At 33.8% G+C, this 17818-nt stretch overlaps 1 protein-coding gene across 2 annotated transcripts in view; it reads right to left on the bottom strand.

Moving 5' to 3' along the window:
- Window positions 1-3310: 3310 nt before the first annotated feature.
- LOC149778574 (uncharacterized) overlaps window positions 3311-17818 on the bottom strand; it is a 33736-nt gene continuing 19228 nt past the window's right edge. The window contains exons 6-8 of one of the 2 annotated variants that reach the window (XM_089938508.1): window positions 9616-9684; window positions 4532-4611; window positions 3311-3919 (exon numbers count right to left, since the gene is read on the bottom strand). In XM_089938508.1, the coding sequence (XP_089794634.1) occupies window positions 3902-3919; window positions 4532-4611; window positions 9616-9684 (167 nt within the window). In that variant the 3' untranslated portion in view covers window positions 3311-3901. The remainder of the gene's footprint in view (window positions 3920-4531; window positions 4612-9615; window positions 9685-17818) is intronic. The other variant, XM_089938509.1, reaches the window with a different exon arrangement.

The raw sequence follows: 17818 nt of genomic DNA, 5'->3' as shown, positions 1-17818 counted from the left end.
TGAATACATTTTTTATTTTACCTATTTAATCCAAATGAATTATAACAAAAAAGATGAAGCCACAACAAATTTGTTAATTAGTATAGGAAGAAACTCAACTAGTATATAACAAGGACACTTGATTGTGTGTACGACAGATTAAAAGAGTAATAGTCGGTAAGTCGGTATATAAATAATTTTGATAAAACATTTGATTTTAATTCTTCTGTTAATGCTGACGATGTTGTTATTTTTATAATACCCAATCAATCAAGAGTTAGTAATTTTTGCCACAACTATCTGATCAGCTGATAACTGAAGGGCATCACGTTGTTGCCTTTATATTAGTCGAACGAGTTTATTTTGGCTATAAAATAATTGAAGTAGTGAACGGACTGCGCTTCGCTATAATTGCAAGGAACAAGTTGTCTTATAAATCGTAAAATCTAAAACAATATGATGACCACATATGGAAAATATGTTAATCTTCATAGCCAGTAAAATTGACATGATGTCCTTTTTATAAATCGCAATATTTAACTAAATAAGTATGATGCATACATATCTAAAATATATAAATCCTCACAATCAGGAAAGCGTACAAAATGGTGTTAATCATCTTAATCCAATACACTATTCCGTTACAGACACTACAAGAAGTATAGAGCAGGAAGAACAGTTGCAAGGTGTAATATCTTGTTTAGGACAAACTGTTGTAACTGTACCAGGTAGGTTATGTCTTAACGTTTGATGTCAATATTAAATGTGCTGCAAACAATCCAGTAACACACAATATTCGATGAATGTCGATTAAGCCCATTTTCTTAGAGTAAAGGTGTTTTGTATAAAACAATTTCAAGATATTCTTGACGATTAACGTCTTGTATTTACAAACATAGTTGAGAACTAAAAAAACAGTATTTTGAAAACAAAAACGGTAAGTTACGGCCACTAATAGTGAATGCACGAATCACTGGTGTAAATATTATTCAGCTGAAACCATATTTAAACAAATTCAGGAATTAATATGATTCAGAGACAAAAGAGGAAGAGTGTCGCATTCTTACCTTTGTTTTGTCCTTGGAATTTTAAACTAGTGATTATGTACCAAAACATTTCGGAAGTGAAAAGTTGCTACCAAGATCATACATTTTATATAGTTGGCCTCCAATAAAACATGTTTACCTCTGGAAAATATGCTAACGAAAAGCACATAAATGAAATTATTGATATACTGCTCCAAAAGAATAACAAATGCAATACTTGACTCAAGAAGAACAAGTTCAAGAAACGTCTTCCTATTGTGCAAAAATGACCCATAAACTGAGCATGAGAATATTTCAATCCCGTAGCAGTAACAAATGATTAATTTCGAAGGGTTAAATAACATCTTGATTCACGTGGGCATGTGCTGGACCAGCAATTTATATAGAAGCAAGAATACCTTTCTGCTGCGAACTGCAAAAGCTAATCATTCTCGTAATTTTAGCGATAACAATTTTACTTGCAGTTCTGTTATTTAGCATATCATTATAATGTATTTGTACATTTTACATGGTATTGTTCAAACTAGGCTGAATTTAGAAATTTAGCTTTAAAGCGTTAAATGTTTAAATTACAGGCAAGACCTATCGCGACATTTTTAAATGTTGAATACTTTGTGGAATCTCAATATAAATTCTGTTTGGGAAATTTTACGCGTACAAATCGTATATTAAATTAGTTTTAGGTAATCAAAAATCTAACCTGAAAATCTAAATGTAATTGAATTTGTCTAATATGTCAATTCTAGGAACCCACGCCCTGCGACAAGTTAGGTTTCCATAACATTTTACTCTGAATATGTTTAGTGAAGTTCTTGTTAAATAAAAACTCTCAAAACATCAAAGTTGGTCTTGTCTGCCTAAAAGAGGTCATGCATGCAGTTTTGCAAACGTTTGTGCGCTTTTATCTTTTGTTTAGGTCATGGCCGAAATGAAAAGAAAGTCTTAATTTGGTCAGCTACCAGAGATGACAACTAAAGAATTACAAATTACTATATATCTTAAGTGAGTACTGGCATACTAATCAATTACAACTAAAAAACTAAGATGGTAAATATAATTGGCTTTCGTGATACCTGATGCAGTCTAAGTAGGACCATGTACTTCAATTTTAGCCTTTTATCCCAATAAAGTTTATTTCTGGGATAATTTCATGCGGTGTAATTTGGATGTCTCTCATTATTATGCAGACAGAACGTGTACAGATTTGTTAGTAAAACCTAGTTATGTAAATGTGAACTCCAGTAGCAAGAACGTTTGCCACCACCTTCAGCAAACTTAGTTATGCTTGCCCATGAAGAGATATAATTTTTTATACATGAATGTGAGTAATACATATTTCTTTCAGACTTAAACATACACTTAAGCGATATCGATTTGGTAAAGACTTCAAGCAGCTGAATTGTGCATTGTGTAAAGGGGTAACTAAGACATAGAATAGATGTATCACACCTACGCAGGAGCGTAATTAGCTGTTGAAGGAACAAATTGTATTGACCCATAACAATGTTTGCTCATCTACGAACTAACTTGGATGTGCATCACTTTCACAAGATACATCGAATACGCGTACGATTTAAAGAGGAGAACGTATATTTTAATATACCGGTAGATCCAGTTAAAATTTGTTAATAGCTGCAAAAGCCACATACCCAATGAAATGAAGCCTGCACATCTCTTGATGAATGTGAATACAATTCTAAGGATATCATTTAAATTGAAATACATGTTTAGGACTTATAAATGGTATATTATGAGGAAACAAACCTCCTTACAAAAAGGATAAGACTTTTCAAAAGGTAAAAAACAGTACTTAGTGATAGGTCTTCAGTAATGTTAGTGCAAATTAGACAGTATCTATATACTATAAGAAATTAACTAAAATGCCAAACTATGTACATGCCAACTAAAACGAATAAACAAGTATGTATTTATACAGAGGTGATTAACCTATGATGTAAGACAGAACTTGTCAGATTACTACGTTTATTACCATGAAAGGAAGGACATTATACAAGACGATGCCAGATGAGTCTATTGAATTTATCTGATGAAACTGTTTGAAAATTTGAACTTTATTTGAACATAACATCTGGCTAGAAAATGAAGAACAAACAGCAGTTTATTAAGCTGAATACTTTCAGGCATTATACTGTATTAATAGAAGAGTTCAAGATTATTATATTATAAACACAACACGTACGTGTATTAATTAGTATTTATGATTATGTATCATTTTATAAGACTTAAATATTGAAATCTCCAATGACACACTATGTACGCATAAGTAACAAGCACAAATAAATCCACATTTATTTAAAAATTAGCTTACTTTAGCCCTTTTTCTGTAGCTCTAAAAATTGTGGATGTCCATTCCACGATGGATGCTTCGTAAAGTTGATCACAAACGAATGAGAAATGACGTATATGACAAGTATAATGCATAATAAAAATCAAGCTGTAAGATATTTCAAATAGTTACAAAAATTGACAAAGAATGATGAACCTTTAAGTTAGTATTACGAGTTCAACAATTCCAGTCTAAAGCACAGATATTTATCAGATGTATGTGGTTGAAAGGTCATTACAATAAAACGTATTCATATTGGATACACGTATGCATCTTCAACTGACTGTAGCATAACTACTTCTAGGTTCTCGAAAGGATTATTTTGCTGGATAGGACAAGATCTTGATTCCAAATTGGGGCTTCCAGAAGCACCAGATTTGCTGATTATTTTACTCTGACACACGAAGTACTATTTTCCATTACCATGTAGTTATCCCGGCGATCTAAATCTGTATGTAACATTTCATAAATGTTGATGTTTCCAAGGTCAGCATCTGGTACACTAGCATCTCGAGTGGTGCTGATGTTCTTATCTTTCCCACAACACCTGGAATGTCAAAAACAAAGATACTATCTGAAAGAATATCAGAAAGAAAATAAATATACGATAAATGCATTTCGTAGAGAAAATATTAAACATAGTTCGTTCTAAAAATGTTGTATCCTGTCTTCAATTGTTCAGAGAATTAATTAAGTTTCATAAAATGGTTTAAAACTTTCTTTGCAACATTTACATTACAATTTAAGATCTTTATTTTTGTTTGATAAAGGTGGCCATACGATTTTTTTTTAAATCTATAATGTCCGTGTAAGTGTTATTAATACAAGTTCGCTTAGACGCTTCTCTACCTTTTAAACAAATAAAATAACATATTAAATTTCATCACAGGATTAAACTTATTGACTTAACACCCACTCACATGCTCACACTCACAGACACAGATATATATATATATATATATATATATATATATATATATATATATATATATATATATATATATATATATATATATATATATATTTATATATATATATATATGTGTGTGTGTGTGTGTGTGTGTGTCTGTCTGTGTGTGTGTGTGTCTTGTGTGACGTTTCTTCCAACTACATTAACAGGTGTACGTTTCATCACTTATCGTTTTCGTGATTTATTTACAATGAATCCACACACCAAACACGTCGGTAGTACAGCTATGCCAGAGAGAATGGTTATCAGATTTGGCATCCCGGTCGTATCTGTAATAATTGATGTGGAAACGTCAGAAGTACATATTTTCTTTGAATACCACGAGCAGTAAGCAACACAGTAAAGGCAAAAATAGTATCTGTATATATTTTATTTAGTAAACGGGACAAACCATTTGAAACAAGGCTTCCGCAGTGTTTATTCTGCACCAGTAAACGGTATTAATATAGCTGACCATTCGCGAAACTGTAAATCTTACAATCAGATGAAAACTCCAGAAATACGTTACTGATTTAGCAATGACCTATTTAGATGAACCAGTTTATGTAGACAGCTAGTTAGACTTCGAGCATCCGCCGGAAAGGTGAGACCTTTGTTTTACATTCACAGGCGAAAGATAGCCTGACTTTTAAAATTGTATGATACCATTTTGAAAGTGATAAAAGCTAACCCTAATTCTATTTGAAAGTATGTCGAACATAAATTATTGAAAGCAATTAATATTTTCTTGAGCAAACGTGAAGACCCTACTACTGATACAGGTGATGTAACAGTCCTTCTCTTTATTGATCTTGTACATTTACCGAACAAGAGAAGTAAAGAATATATACCTATTTCTGGGATCTGTATAAAGTGCACATCAGTAACTATAATCTTATAGTAAGTAACATAAAAGAGTGAAAACAACAAGCTTTGTAAAATTTAACAAATAATTTATTTTATTTAACAAAAATAAAAAAAATGAGATAACAATAACTTACAACATGGCGAATTAAATCCAAAACTTTTCAAAGAATTCAATACACAAGTCCTAGTAATACAATGTCTTGAATAAAACTCAGTTCGAGTCCTGAAGAGATCTACATTTGAAGGCGATGAGGAGACTGTTATAGCCTATGTCAACATTCTCTTGTTGAATTACATAAATATTATTCCAAGTTAAAAAATGCAAATTTTAGTGACTGTATCTGCCTAAGAATTTTGTCTGAGCACTTTTGCATTGCTAGAGAAAATAGTCTTTTGAATTCAATAATTTGAAGAAAATAAAATTCAACCCAAACTGGTCGCAACATGATACAACTTAAAGTGCTAGATGATAAATTACGACTGGTAAAATCCGTACAGTCACAAGATAATATAGTTCTCTATTTGACCTCAGGTCACAATTAACATTTTCTAAAAACAACCATTACCTAATGTAAAATAACTTCTAGAATGATCGAATGAGCCTTATTTATTTAAAATACAATAGCCTACACAATTTACTTAGGAATCTCCAAAACCCTGGCCCTGATTAACATATTTTCTCCATCTTTTTTAACCTGAATTATAATCCTGACAATAAGCTCATACAGATAGAGAATAGTGAAGTTATTATTAATTTTTAACATAAATGAAATAAAAACATTTAAAAAGTCAATTATGTCAGGCAGAAATTAACTCAGTTTTGGATAAGGTCAAATGGAACAAACAATGGTACATTATAATAACATGTAATGAAATTTAAAAACTCTAAAACTAAGAGACAAATAATTTAGTTGATTCTAATATTTGATATAATGAAACAATGTATCAATGGAAAATCAGGTTTAAAGTTTTAACAGATAACTGGGTTGATGATATCAACTAGTTACTTGTGCCCCTTGTGCAAGTTTCGTGATTAATTTGTTCACAAACTGATCATATCGTCTAAAATAACTGCAGGATGAAAGCTGTAACGGAAGATCTGGTACTATACTCCCGAAAACGTCAGGTTACAAAACACATGCCCTGGACAAAAAACACCAAACTTTTAAAGTCGCTCGCATGCTTAGAACTACAGTCTGTCAAATGTTTTCCAGTTGTCTTGGAAATTTAATCCTTATAATTTTGGATACGCATATTATTGTCTCACTATGCAAGTGACAGTGGTAAGCACATGAAGTGTCAGAAGTTCAGAGGACATTGTATATAAAAAGGGAGAGAAAAACATACATATCGACAGATCATGGCGATAGTGAAATGTAAAAACACTTCATACGTTGTTTACATAACTAGTCACATAGATAAAACATAATTTCAGAACTATTAATATGTACTACTCTAAACATTACTAGGACCGCCAGGCTTAATGATATTTTATAATCATTTAAATATGAATAGACCAGACGATGCGTCCAGTGAAACGAATATAACATGATAGTATACATTTTTGCAAATCATTATGAGTGGCACCAAGCTGCGTCTGATTCATATCCAACAATATTTACAATACACTTGTGGCCACCACAGAGCGATATTCGCAGAAGACAAGAGAGAGCAATAGAGATGTGTTTATATAATATACAGTAATCAAGGGATAAAGATCTGTTGCGAGTTAGGCAGAAATAGGTAAGGCACTTAATCATAGCTAAGTTTGGCATCAGTACAATATATCCATTGTCTATGTAATCTGAGACACTAGTAATGGTTTGTGTATATATCGAGGATATATGTAACTAGCCATCAGGCATAATTGCATGTATTAATCGGAGTAACTATCCGTCGATATAGTTCATACCAATCGTTACATGGTATGTTAACCTACCCTATGATCAAGACCTATATGGTCACACACATGAAACACCGCCCTATGGTAGGCAATAATAGTGACTGTATATGATGAGTTCCATAATATTTGACTTAGGTTCATTTTGAGGTGATTTGTTTGGAGCATAAGTTATTATGGATGCATAAAAGTTGTACTTGGTGAAGTACTGTCCAGAACAAATGCATAGTTGATGGTGAGAACATTACCACGATTAATACATCTTCTTTGAATAAATTACGAGAGAGGCTTAAATTGCCAAATGATTGCATCAACATTTATGCACGTTTGTTGCCCATATTATGAATTCTTTTGAATATTCTCTTTTTAGGTTAAGTACGAATCCGCTTCTCATCTGTTTATATATCGTTTTGATTTTCTGATTATTCAGCAATGACATGTATCTGTCGTTATTGTGCATGACCTATCGTTATTGAAGGATACGATATTATTGTTTACCTGAAATGTTTCTTGATTCCCTTTCGTTTGCGATTGACCAAACTCCAATATTATTTTTGTTTTAACCGCTCCATACCCTACTGGAATTATTTTCCATAAACGATACATTCTAGAAAGCCGCTATTTTTCAGAGACAAAATTATCTGCATACTACGTAAAACTGATATTTATATATTACGCTAGACTTTTGTCGCCGATTGAGATGCGTGCCTTTTTTCACATCGTTATTTGATGACAGGTGCAAATTTGACACCTCATTGTTAATAGAAATACCTTTACTGCTAGTTTCCTACTGTTTCTAAATTTACTATGTAACTTCAATTTCGTTAATGCATAAGGTTTTCCTATTTCTGTTTGATAAGCAACAGTTTATCAACTTTCTGCATGCCACCTTGTTGTACGATTGAGATAATTCTGTTCTTTAAACATTCTCTCTGTATCTCTTCCATTCAAATTTTCCAGCTTGTAAAGCAATGAATAGCCTAACATATTATTATCAATTATAAATATTTTAAGGTACATTTTAAAAGCAACAGTCCTTAAATTCTTACTGCTACACATATTTAAATTTAGGTGTTCAAAGTTATCTTTTGTAAGGAAACGAACAGGATGATCCATTCATCTGACTTTCTTTATCTTATTTACTTCAAGCGAAGACACCTTTTGGTATGTGAATAGTGGTTATGTGATCGTAAATAGACTTTAGTGAACGTCAAATCTTTTTCTGGCTTTATTTTGTATTTTTATATTCTATTCTTCAAAATTATGTTAAACTACTTACTCTCCTTTATCTGAAAAAATTGAAAACGAATTAAATAAGTTTCATTTGAGAAACTAGTCCTTAGCTTTCATTTTGTAAATGCTGTTTCCTTCATGGCATGTGTATTTTCACACATAGACAAACATGCATACAAAAATATATATTTTACTAAAACATTTAGTGTTCTCCATTGTCGTTTTTGCATATGTTTCCATGTCAATTGTACCAGCCCGTCACAGATCCTAAACGCGAGTAATCTGTTTTTAGAGCTATAGCGGTCTACGCTGCATGTGAGATGTGCACATATACGTTCTAGTTATCTATTCTTTTAGTTAAGTATATGTATTTTCTAACACTTCATTATATCACCCAACTTTTGGATCTTTGTCAGCAGCCGGACTGGATCGTAATAAGATGCATTAGATCCTATTCTTTATCAGTCATTTCAACGAAATAACAACATTCAGAGAATAAGTTATGGTGGATACACTGTTTTGTATTATAGTTATCAACAAGTAAACTGGACGGCGGTTTAAAGCATCCAGTTTATTTGCAACTATTTGTGAACATTTCTCCAGTCCTTTAAAGCGAATGGATCAGTGGAAGTTTGTATATACAATAACATTGATGTTGATTCTAAAATATCCAATTTACACTATGTGTCATCTATTCCTAATTTGAACCAAATCTTATCTAGGTATTTCCCGAATGACTGAAGACTGAATTTGTACCTATTACGAGATCTTTATATTTTTATATTTACCACATGAAATACAATCTTGTATGGCACCGTTTAACTATTTGCCTATCAGTTTTGATGCCGATTATATAGGTATTCTACCTCCTCGTCTTTTAGTGTAACATGAAAATGCGCATCTTGTCGGAAGCATAGGAATATTTCTTATTCACATTTTTCTAACATCTTTAATCAACAAATAATCACTTTCTTTACCTGGAAAGTTATTCTTCGATACAGATAATTTTGACCAGATTTGTATCACCTCTAAAGCTGGCAAGAAAGGGCAATATCTCAAGATACCAATATGTTGTTGTCGATGTGTGAAACGTATGAAATCAATGCAATGGAGAGTTATTGGTTAGAGGTTTGACATCATTTTTGATGTACAAAGGATTTGAAATTATTTTCTGTTCGCCAATTGTCTCCTTCACCTAGCTTGTATCTTAATAAATAAAAACAATATCCACTGGACTGACATTCTGTAACTCGTGAACGTAATAATCTCTCTTAATATATATATAAATGTATACCTGATGGAGTTGATCCTTCTTTTGGAAACGTGATATTATTTGGGCTGTTATTTCTTGAATCAGTGTTGTCTGTAAATGAGAAAAAAGTTGTTTTCATCTTAGAATAAATGCCAGAGAACATTAAGGATATTATAGTCATTTTGGGGGTCATTGAATATTATATTAAAAGTAACACAAAAATATATTTGGCAGCGGTATCGACAACTTTCTTGATTTACCTACGTACATACATATCAGTAATTAGCAGAATCCTCTACAAGCAGTCACGTACTAAATCAAGCTAACTTTAACAGTAAAACTTCATTGAATTTAAGTTTAGTTTAAAGCAAATATAACAAAGATAAGAATTAGCATATGCATAATGCACTTGCAATTCTGATAAAGATAAATACTTTGTCAGAAATCTTAAGTTTCATACTGTATCATCCAACTTTAGTAATATGTTTTACTCAAGTTATAATAGCACATAAACATTACTTAACAGGAATATAATGTGTACTCTGTTAAGACAAGATAATGGGTCTTATCATTCACTGGAATTAGATAATATATCAGCAATGTGGAACATTTGCAAAACTGTTACTGACGATATCGTAGTCAGGAATAATTAGTGTCAAATTGCCTCACGCACTAATTAATCATTCATTTTGCAACGTTGTCTGGAAATGTCAAATACGAAAATGATACAAATCAACACATCAGTCCTTGTAGTCTTCGTCATATTCGTTTATAAATATATATAAACACCATTGCCTAAAAAATGTGTATATATCATGGAGGCTGAAAAAGGGCGTTAAACCCTAGAACAACAACAACAACAACAACAGCAACAATATATATATATATATATATATATATATAGAGAGAGAGAGAGAGAGAGAGAGAGATAGATAGATAGATAGATAGATAGATAGATAGATGTGTGTGTTTGTGTGTGTCTGCGTCCGTATTTATTAGGTAAGTGTGATTACATAAAACAATCACGATTGCGTAAGAGTTCTACAATGTTGCAAGCTCTAAATCAATTCTTCACACTTATACAAAATCAACATATGATCCTTATTGCTATTTCAACATCTTCCAAATGTCGGTTATTGCTTATACAATAACATTTCTTCATGAAATATGTACAAATCCTATTGAAAAAAAGATTCATTTTATTGGATTTTAAGCTCCTATGATTATGTTTCCGATAGATGATGTTTAATTGCATTTCAAACAACTGGTCAAGAGATTGATTGATCATAGATTGTGCCATTGTACATGATTGATTATTTTGTGTCTTGATATGTCCCTCTGAGTATGTAAGAACCTTAGTTTAAAAAAAAAAACTTGGCATCATTATTACCTGACATTTGAAAATGAGGTTCCCTTTATTGCAAATGTTATTTTATAAAACCAGATATCCGATAATGTTTTACTCAAACATGAAATAACTCATCCATTCGCAACTGCGGTAGTAACAAATGCCTTTGGTCTCTCTCATCATGCAATAAAAAAAGAAACTAAGAAAGCACGACGATCATGTTTAATTAAGTTGCAAGCGCCAACAAAACATTTACAGGAAGTGTTCGTTACACGTCAGCAATACAGCGGCAGCTAAAGCGCAATCTACAAACAAATGATGAAACCCACGCGTCATAAAGCTGTACAAATTTTTGTATAACTACTTGTAAACTTCTGGGCTCAATTCTGCTCAAGCTGTACTGGGATAATAAGCCAATGGAGTAATTGGTCTGGGTTTTCAATTTGCGGTTTTGCATTCAGCTCATTTCCGTACGAGTATCTGGCATGCTACATGTACACAATCCATCCTGCCTTGGTCCTCAAGTAACCAGGTGGCGTAAGGCTATCGCCTTTGCAGATCTCGTTTCACCACTGTCGGTGTGGGTTCAAATCTTGGTTTCGCCGATGAGGATATGTGAGAAAACTTGACAAAAGTTTCCATTGACTAGGTAGTTCTTCCTTTTGTCTTTTCAGGTTCTTCCCCTACTAAATACACTGACTTCCATGTGTCACTTACTGCCGATGATTAGAGTTAAACCCACAAGATCATATGTATCCTACTACGAGTCATGAAACTAGCTGAGGTAATGCATCGTTGATAAGCACTGAATCTTAATGTAAAAAAGATGACCTTGGCATATATATTTCTTAATTTAATTGTGTCGTGATTTATGTTTGAAAGTCGTTTCTTAGGTAAAGTCTATGTCATAGAAACGGAATTAAAATGAAACTGAAACATGTCATTGGGAACTACATTTTATTTTGTTACTATATATTAAATACGTGTTTAGCTCATGACACGGAAAATACTTTTCGAGCTGAATACAGAAATCCCTTTTTCTAACCCATGCGACAGAAACATCTAGCTGTGTTGCTAACCTTACATTTAGTGTCTCTGTCTAGCCATCTCAGATCAGTCAAGGGACGCATCCATTGATGTCTTTTGCTGTGCCTGATGGAGCTATTTTCCAATCAAACAGACGATAACACTTTAGAACATTTAACAAAAGAATTTGTTTTGGAGTAGAGAGAAAAAACAATTTACAAAAAGAACATTTAGAAAGAAAACGATAAAGATAAGACAAAAAGAAAATGGACTACACGCTAGAAAACAGCTTAAATCTTAAAGGTAGGAGAGCAAAAATCATAAATGTGTACCACCCACTTGGTACCTATTCCATGTATACAGTACGCTTCTTGGACGATGGAAGTTTCGCAAATTATGCTAAATATGAACTAGTAATTTCAGAAAATTCACCAAAGCGTGAGTCAGATGATCTTTCCTTTCTTTTTGATGACTAGAAAACAAATAAAACTAACGTGTCTCTGAAAGCGAACCAGCCTTCGTCAGAGAAAATAACAAAATCAGGAGTGGAAATTAAAAAAAAAACCCACTGAAACGGTCAAAGAGTACAGATTTACAGAAATGGACGTACAGTTTGACACAAATTTTGTTTTAGAGCATGAAAATGAGATATATCATTAAGATTGCAAACTTAAACTAGAATATATACAGTTTAACAAGAGACAGGCAAAGACTAGGAGAGGGGACGACATGAAAAACACGTGAAATGAAAAACCAAGGATGTACGGTAACCCTATATTTCTATATCTGGTAACTATCTACAAATGTTTTATGAACAAATGTCCAAGTGACTTTTGTAACCCTGACCATCCATTTTACCTTGCCCCTGTAATTTACGTGCATGTACCAAATGAGTAGTGGTTTTTTCTGCACCAGTTGGTGCCGAAAGCTTAACTCGCTAATAAAAAATGGCTATGAAAGCAAACTTGCCCGATTTGGTTTCTAAACTCATTACAAACTCTAGCGTGAGAAAATATCTATGTCAGAAACTAATAGAAAACAATGTTCCGTACATTCAGGCTATAGTCCTGTTTAAGAAGGGTTGTTACCGCCCTTGCCCGAGTTATCGTTATTTGTTAAATCTACTTCCGGTGAGCAACAAATCAGATAAAATTACGGCTAACAAAAGAATCGCTGACCCGGGCTCTTTTGACAAGCTATCAGTTCGTGAATTGAAGGTTTATTTAAGAGATAGAGATGCACACGTGTCAGGGAATAAATCTGAATTAATCAAGCCTGCTCAAGGACTTGTCAATTTAGGTACGCGTACGCTACATTAAATACAAATAGACAACAATGAGAATGACAACAAACGTCATGCAGAAATATTTTGTACGCCTCTCGGAGAAAAGATTCCGGATCCATGGCTTATGGGATAGTGATTTGACTCATTTGCCAGAACAGAAGATTTGGACAATTATATTGTATTGAACAAAATGCAAATGGATCCTACCCGGAAAAAGGAAACTGAGTCCTAAGAAATCTCAAAATATTGTGTTTAAGAAACTAAAATATGGTGACTTACCTGATAACATTTATGAAACACCAAAGCACAAAATTGAAAATTTGGATAAGGTGGAACCAATAAATCTGAGCATATTTAATGAGAGGCTTAAGAAAATTGCTCCACATACTGCAATTATTTTAAGCCGTGGTGATAACGGCTTAGACAAAAAGCAGTACATGCCAGTTTTGCATAATATGATTTTTTTGTACTCAGATATGGTAAACTTGAAGGAAGGTGGTGAACAATTTAAAACTTACTTTCAAATGTTAAAACGTAGTGAAGTAGAAACTGTAATTATTGAAAACTACTAAAGGAAAAGCAAACAGAGGTAACTGGCAGGAAGCTAGGTCAGGCAGGTTGACAAGTTCAAACTTTGGTGTCATCTGCAAACAACGGTATCATGCAAATTCTAAATACGCATTGAGGGTAGTTATGGGTTACAGCCATTTTGAAACAGCCGCAACACGTTGGAGGAAAAGTCACGAAGCAGCAGCCAGACGCGATTATGCCAAAGACATGCAACAATTTTTTTTAAAAAGATGAGCTGTATGGAAGTCGTTAAATTGTTTCGCTACACTATCCATACCTTAGAACAAGTCCAGGTATAGACTCTTGTGACAAATGTTCAGATAAAACTGGCGTACTGGAAATAAAATGCCCGTATAAATCACGGGAAATATCACCCATAGAAGCTTGTAATGATAAAACGTTTTAAATGTAATATTCTAGTATGGATATGTTTTTTTCTGAATGATTATTCTTGGAGATTTTAACTTTCACTTTCACTATATCGGAAACTCAAATACATCAAAACTCATAGATTTCATTAATGTGTTCAACCTCAAACAGTCAGTTAACCAACCCACCTATAAACATGGTCACATTTTAGACTGGATTCTTCATAGACCTGATGATACTTTTCTATGGTCTTCCCTGGTATCCCATGACCTTAAATCAGATCACCTCTGAATTATATGCCGTCTTGACCTATCAGTCCCTAACCCTCCACCTTTATTTGCTACTAAGAGAAACCTCCGTATGATAAATAGAACCAAAGTAATGCACGACATCCAAGCTAACCTAACAACTTGCTTACCTCCTACCGCAGAACAAGTCGATAACTGTCTGCGTTCATTACATGACAAACATGCCCCAGCTATCAAGTGCAGAGTATCAATTCAAAAGTGTTCTCGATGGTAAAGCAGTGTTAGAGACCAGCTTCGCACTGCTAAAAGAGACCGCCGTAAAGCTGAGAGGCTCTGGCTTTCCACCAGACTCACTATTCATAAGCAAATCTATGAAGTCGCTAAGAAGAATGTCACAAATATAGCCCATGCAGCGAAATCAGCCCACTACACTAATAAGATCATGGAAAGTTCCAGCTGCAAAGAGCTCTTCATGATCACTAACAAGCTAATGTCAAGGAACAAATCAACACCACTTCCAACTACCTTCTCCAGTCGACCTTCCGGACATGTTTGCAAATTTTTACCGTGAAAAGTACAAACCATCAGACATAAGCTTGACACCACAATTTCAATTGACTCGACATCACCATACAGCTGAGATACAGAATTTGAGCAGCAACCATTAGCAGCATTTGAACCGGTCTGTATGGATTTCGTACGTACAATCGTGATGAAGAGTGCACCAAAGTGATGTAAACTTTATCCAATTCCAACATCACTGCTGCTTGAGTTCTTATATCCAGTATTGCCTTCACTAACTGATGTTATTAATACCTCTCTCTCATCTGGGGAATTCCCATCATTTTTCAAAACTGCCATTGTAAAGCCTCTGCTGAAGGAATCTACACTAGACCATAACGATTTAAAGAACTACAGCCCAGTTTCTAATCTCCCATTCATTTAAAAAATCTTAGAAAAGGTTGTTCTATCCCAGCTTGTATCTAATCTAAATTCAAATAGTCTTTTTAGCAATGTACAATCTGCATATCGCCCTTGCCACTGTATTGAAAGTACTCTTCTAAAAGTAGTAAATGACATTCTCTCTGCGTTGGATAGCGGAAAGATTACAGTCCTCACCCTCCTTGATTTGTCAGCAGCATTTGACACAATAGACCATGATATATTACTTCACCGTCTCCAGCATGTATTTGGCATTCATGATACAGCCTTACTGTATTTCAAGTCCTACTTGGTCAACAGGACACAAATGAATCTGCAAATGGAATACACTCCAGCCCAGTTGCCCTATGTTGTGGTGTTCCACAGGGTCTGTTCTTGGACTTGTTCTCTTCATTCTGTACACTCAGTCGTTCTCAAGTGTCATAGATCATCATGCAGTGTCTCACCAATTGTACACTAATGACACCCAAATATACATATTTAGCCACCCAACTGAAGTTGATGCTACCGTCTAGGGTGTAGAGAGGTGCATTTCTGGTGTGAAATCATGTATGACTTGAAATAAGCTGCAGATGAATGATGATAAAACTGAGGCTATTCTGATCACAACACAAAGACTTGCTCATTCACATCCTTTACCTCAAACAATAAATATCAGCAGCGCCAACATTAAATTTACACAGTTAGAACGAAACCTAGGTGTTACTCTGGACAGTACTCTCACATTGCACCAACATGTCATGAACATATGCAAGGCTGCATATCTTAAGCTGAGATGCATCAGCTCCAATCGCAAATATCTTTCAGTTGATGCCACTCAAAACACTTGTGTGTTCATTAGTACTTTCAAGACTGGACTATTGTAACTCAGTTATGTCTGGTTCAACTCAATATCTGATCCAGAAACTTCAAAAAGTTCCAAACACAGCTGCTTAGACAATCCTTAGAGTACCATGATCAAAGTACACCTCCCCACTGCTCTGTACCCTACACTGGCAATCCATTCGATCCAAAATCAAACACAACATTTGTTCTCTGTGCTACATTTTACTGTCGGACTCCAGTCCAACATACCTATATGACCTCACCCACGTGTACACAATAGCAAGATACTTACGCTCCTCTTCTGGCAATCGTATACTCAGTATTCCCACTATGAAAACAAAGTCATATGGACAGCGTTCTTTTGCATACCAGGGCCCAGCAACGTGGAATGAATTGCCCACTGAACTTAGACACAAAGACACAGTGATCCCATTCAAGAGTGCTCTCAAAACTCACTTCTTTCGACTACAAGAACAAACTTAAAGACCTAATAATGTTTCCTACCTGAAATATTCTCAGCATGTTTTTCATTTTTTAAAGTTTTTCTAATTTCATGTTGTTTGTTTTTGTAATAATATTATTATGTTTCTTATCTGATAGGTGTTCTCTAATGTTGTAAAACGCTTAGAGCTTCTAACGAATAAGAGCTATATAAAGTCCTCATTACTATTATTATTATTATTATCATTGTTATTATTATTATTATTATTATTATTATTATTATTATTATTATATCAATATTTTACATTCTTATGTTTATGTACATGTTTGCAGATTTTTTTTCCCCCAAAAAAGTTTATGTCTGTTTTTAATGTTATTTGTTTTGGGCAGTTATTTATGTAATGCAATTATTCTACTGTTAACACATTTCCCGTTGTAACTGCTGCTTACACAAAAATAATGTCTGTAAAAACTACGAACTGTAGCGATTTTTCTCTCAGATACATTAGGTTTTGCGTCTGCCATTTTTGCTCCCCAAAATTTTGTGAACAGGCCAATTTTATCATTATTTATGAAGAGCATGCAAGGGTAGGTAAGAAATCAGGGGAGATAACAACCCTTATTGAACAGGGCTATACACATCACTGGCCATAAACGTCCCAACTCTCTCAACAACTAAAGAGAACACAGTAATATCCATAAATGTGTTATGTCAAGCATATTTTCTTCTAATTTTGTTAAACATCCCCATTGTACCCCATTTGAATCAAGCATGTGCATGCAATCTTTGATGGCAAATAATGCACTTACCAGCCAGAAGGAATCATTTGTCCATTCACACGTTATTCCACAAACAAATTTCCCTGTAGCAGATCATTCCACTACTAGTAGCAACACTTGCTATATTTCCAAGACAGAAAATATAATTTTTCCAAGAATTCGTAAACTTGAAACTTCATCACATGTTTATCAGCTAGGGTCTGTATTTTGAGTCAATATTAATAACAACACAAGTATGTTATAAACCGTTTCACCACCTCCAAAGAGAAGGACAGTTAAATACGATGGCGGTTCGAATCTCTAATTAGGCGTGAATAACCCAAGCACGGACACTCATGGGACATGGGACTTTTCGTTAGAACAATAGAGGTGTGGGCTCACTATCGTTCCATTCTTTATAACATAATTTCC

This window comes from Sinohyriopsis cumingii, chromosome 17, assembly GCF_028554795.1.
Source record: "Sinohyriopsis cumingii isolate HCF-2022 chromosome 17, ASM2855479v2, whole genome shotgun sequence".
In the NCBI taxonomy this organism is placed as follows: Eukaryota; Metazoa; Mollusca; class Bivalvia; order Unionida; family Unionidae; genus Sinohyriopsis; species Sinohyriopsis cumingii.
The sequence above is the reverse complement of the archived record's forward strand: the minus strand, read 5'-3'. Positions and strand labels throughout refer to the sequence as shown.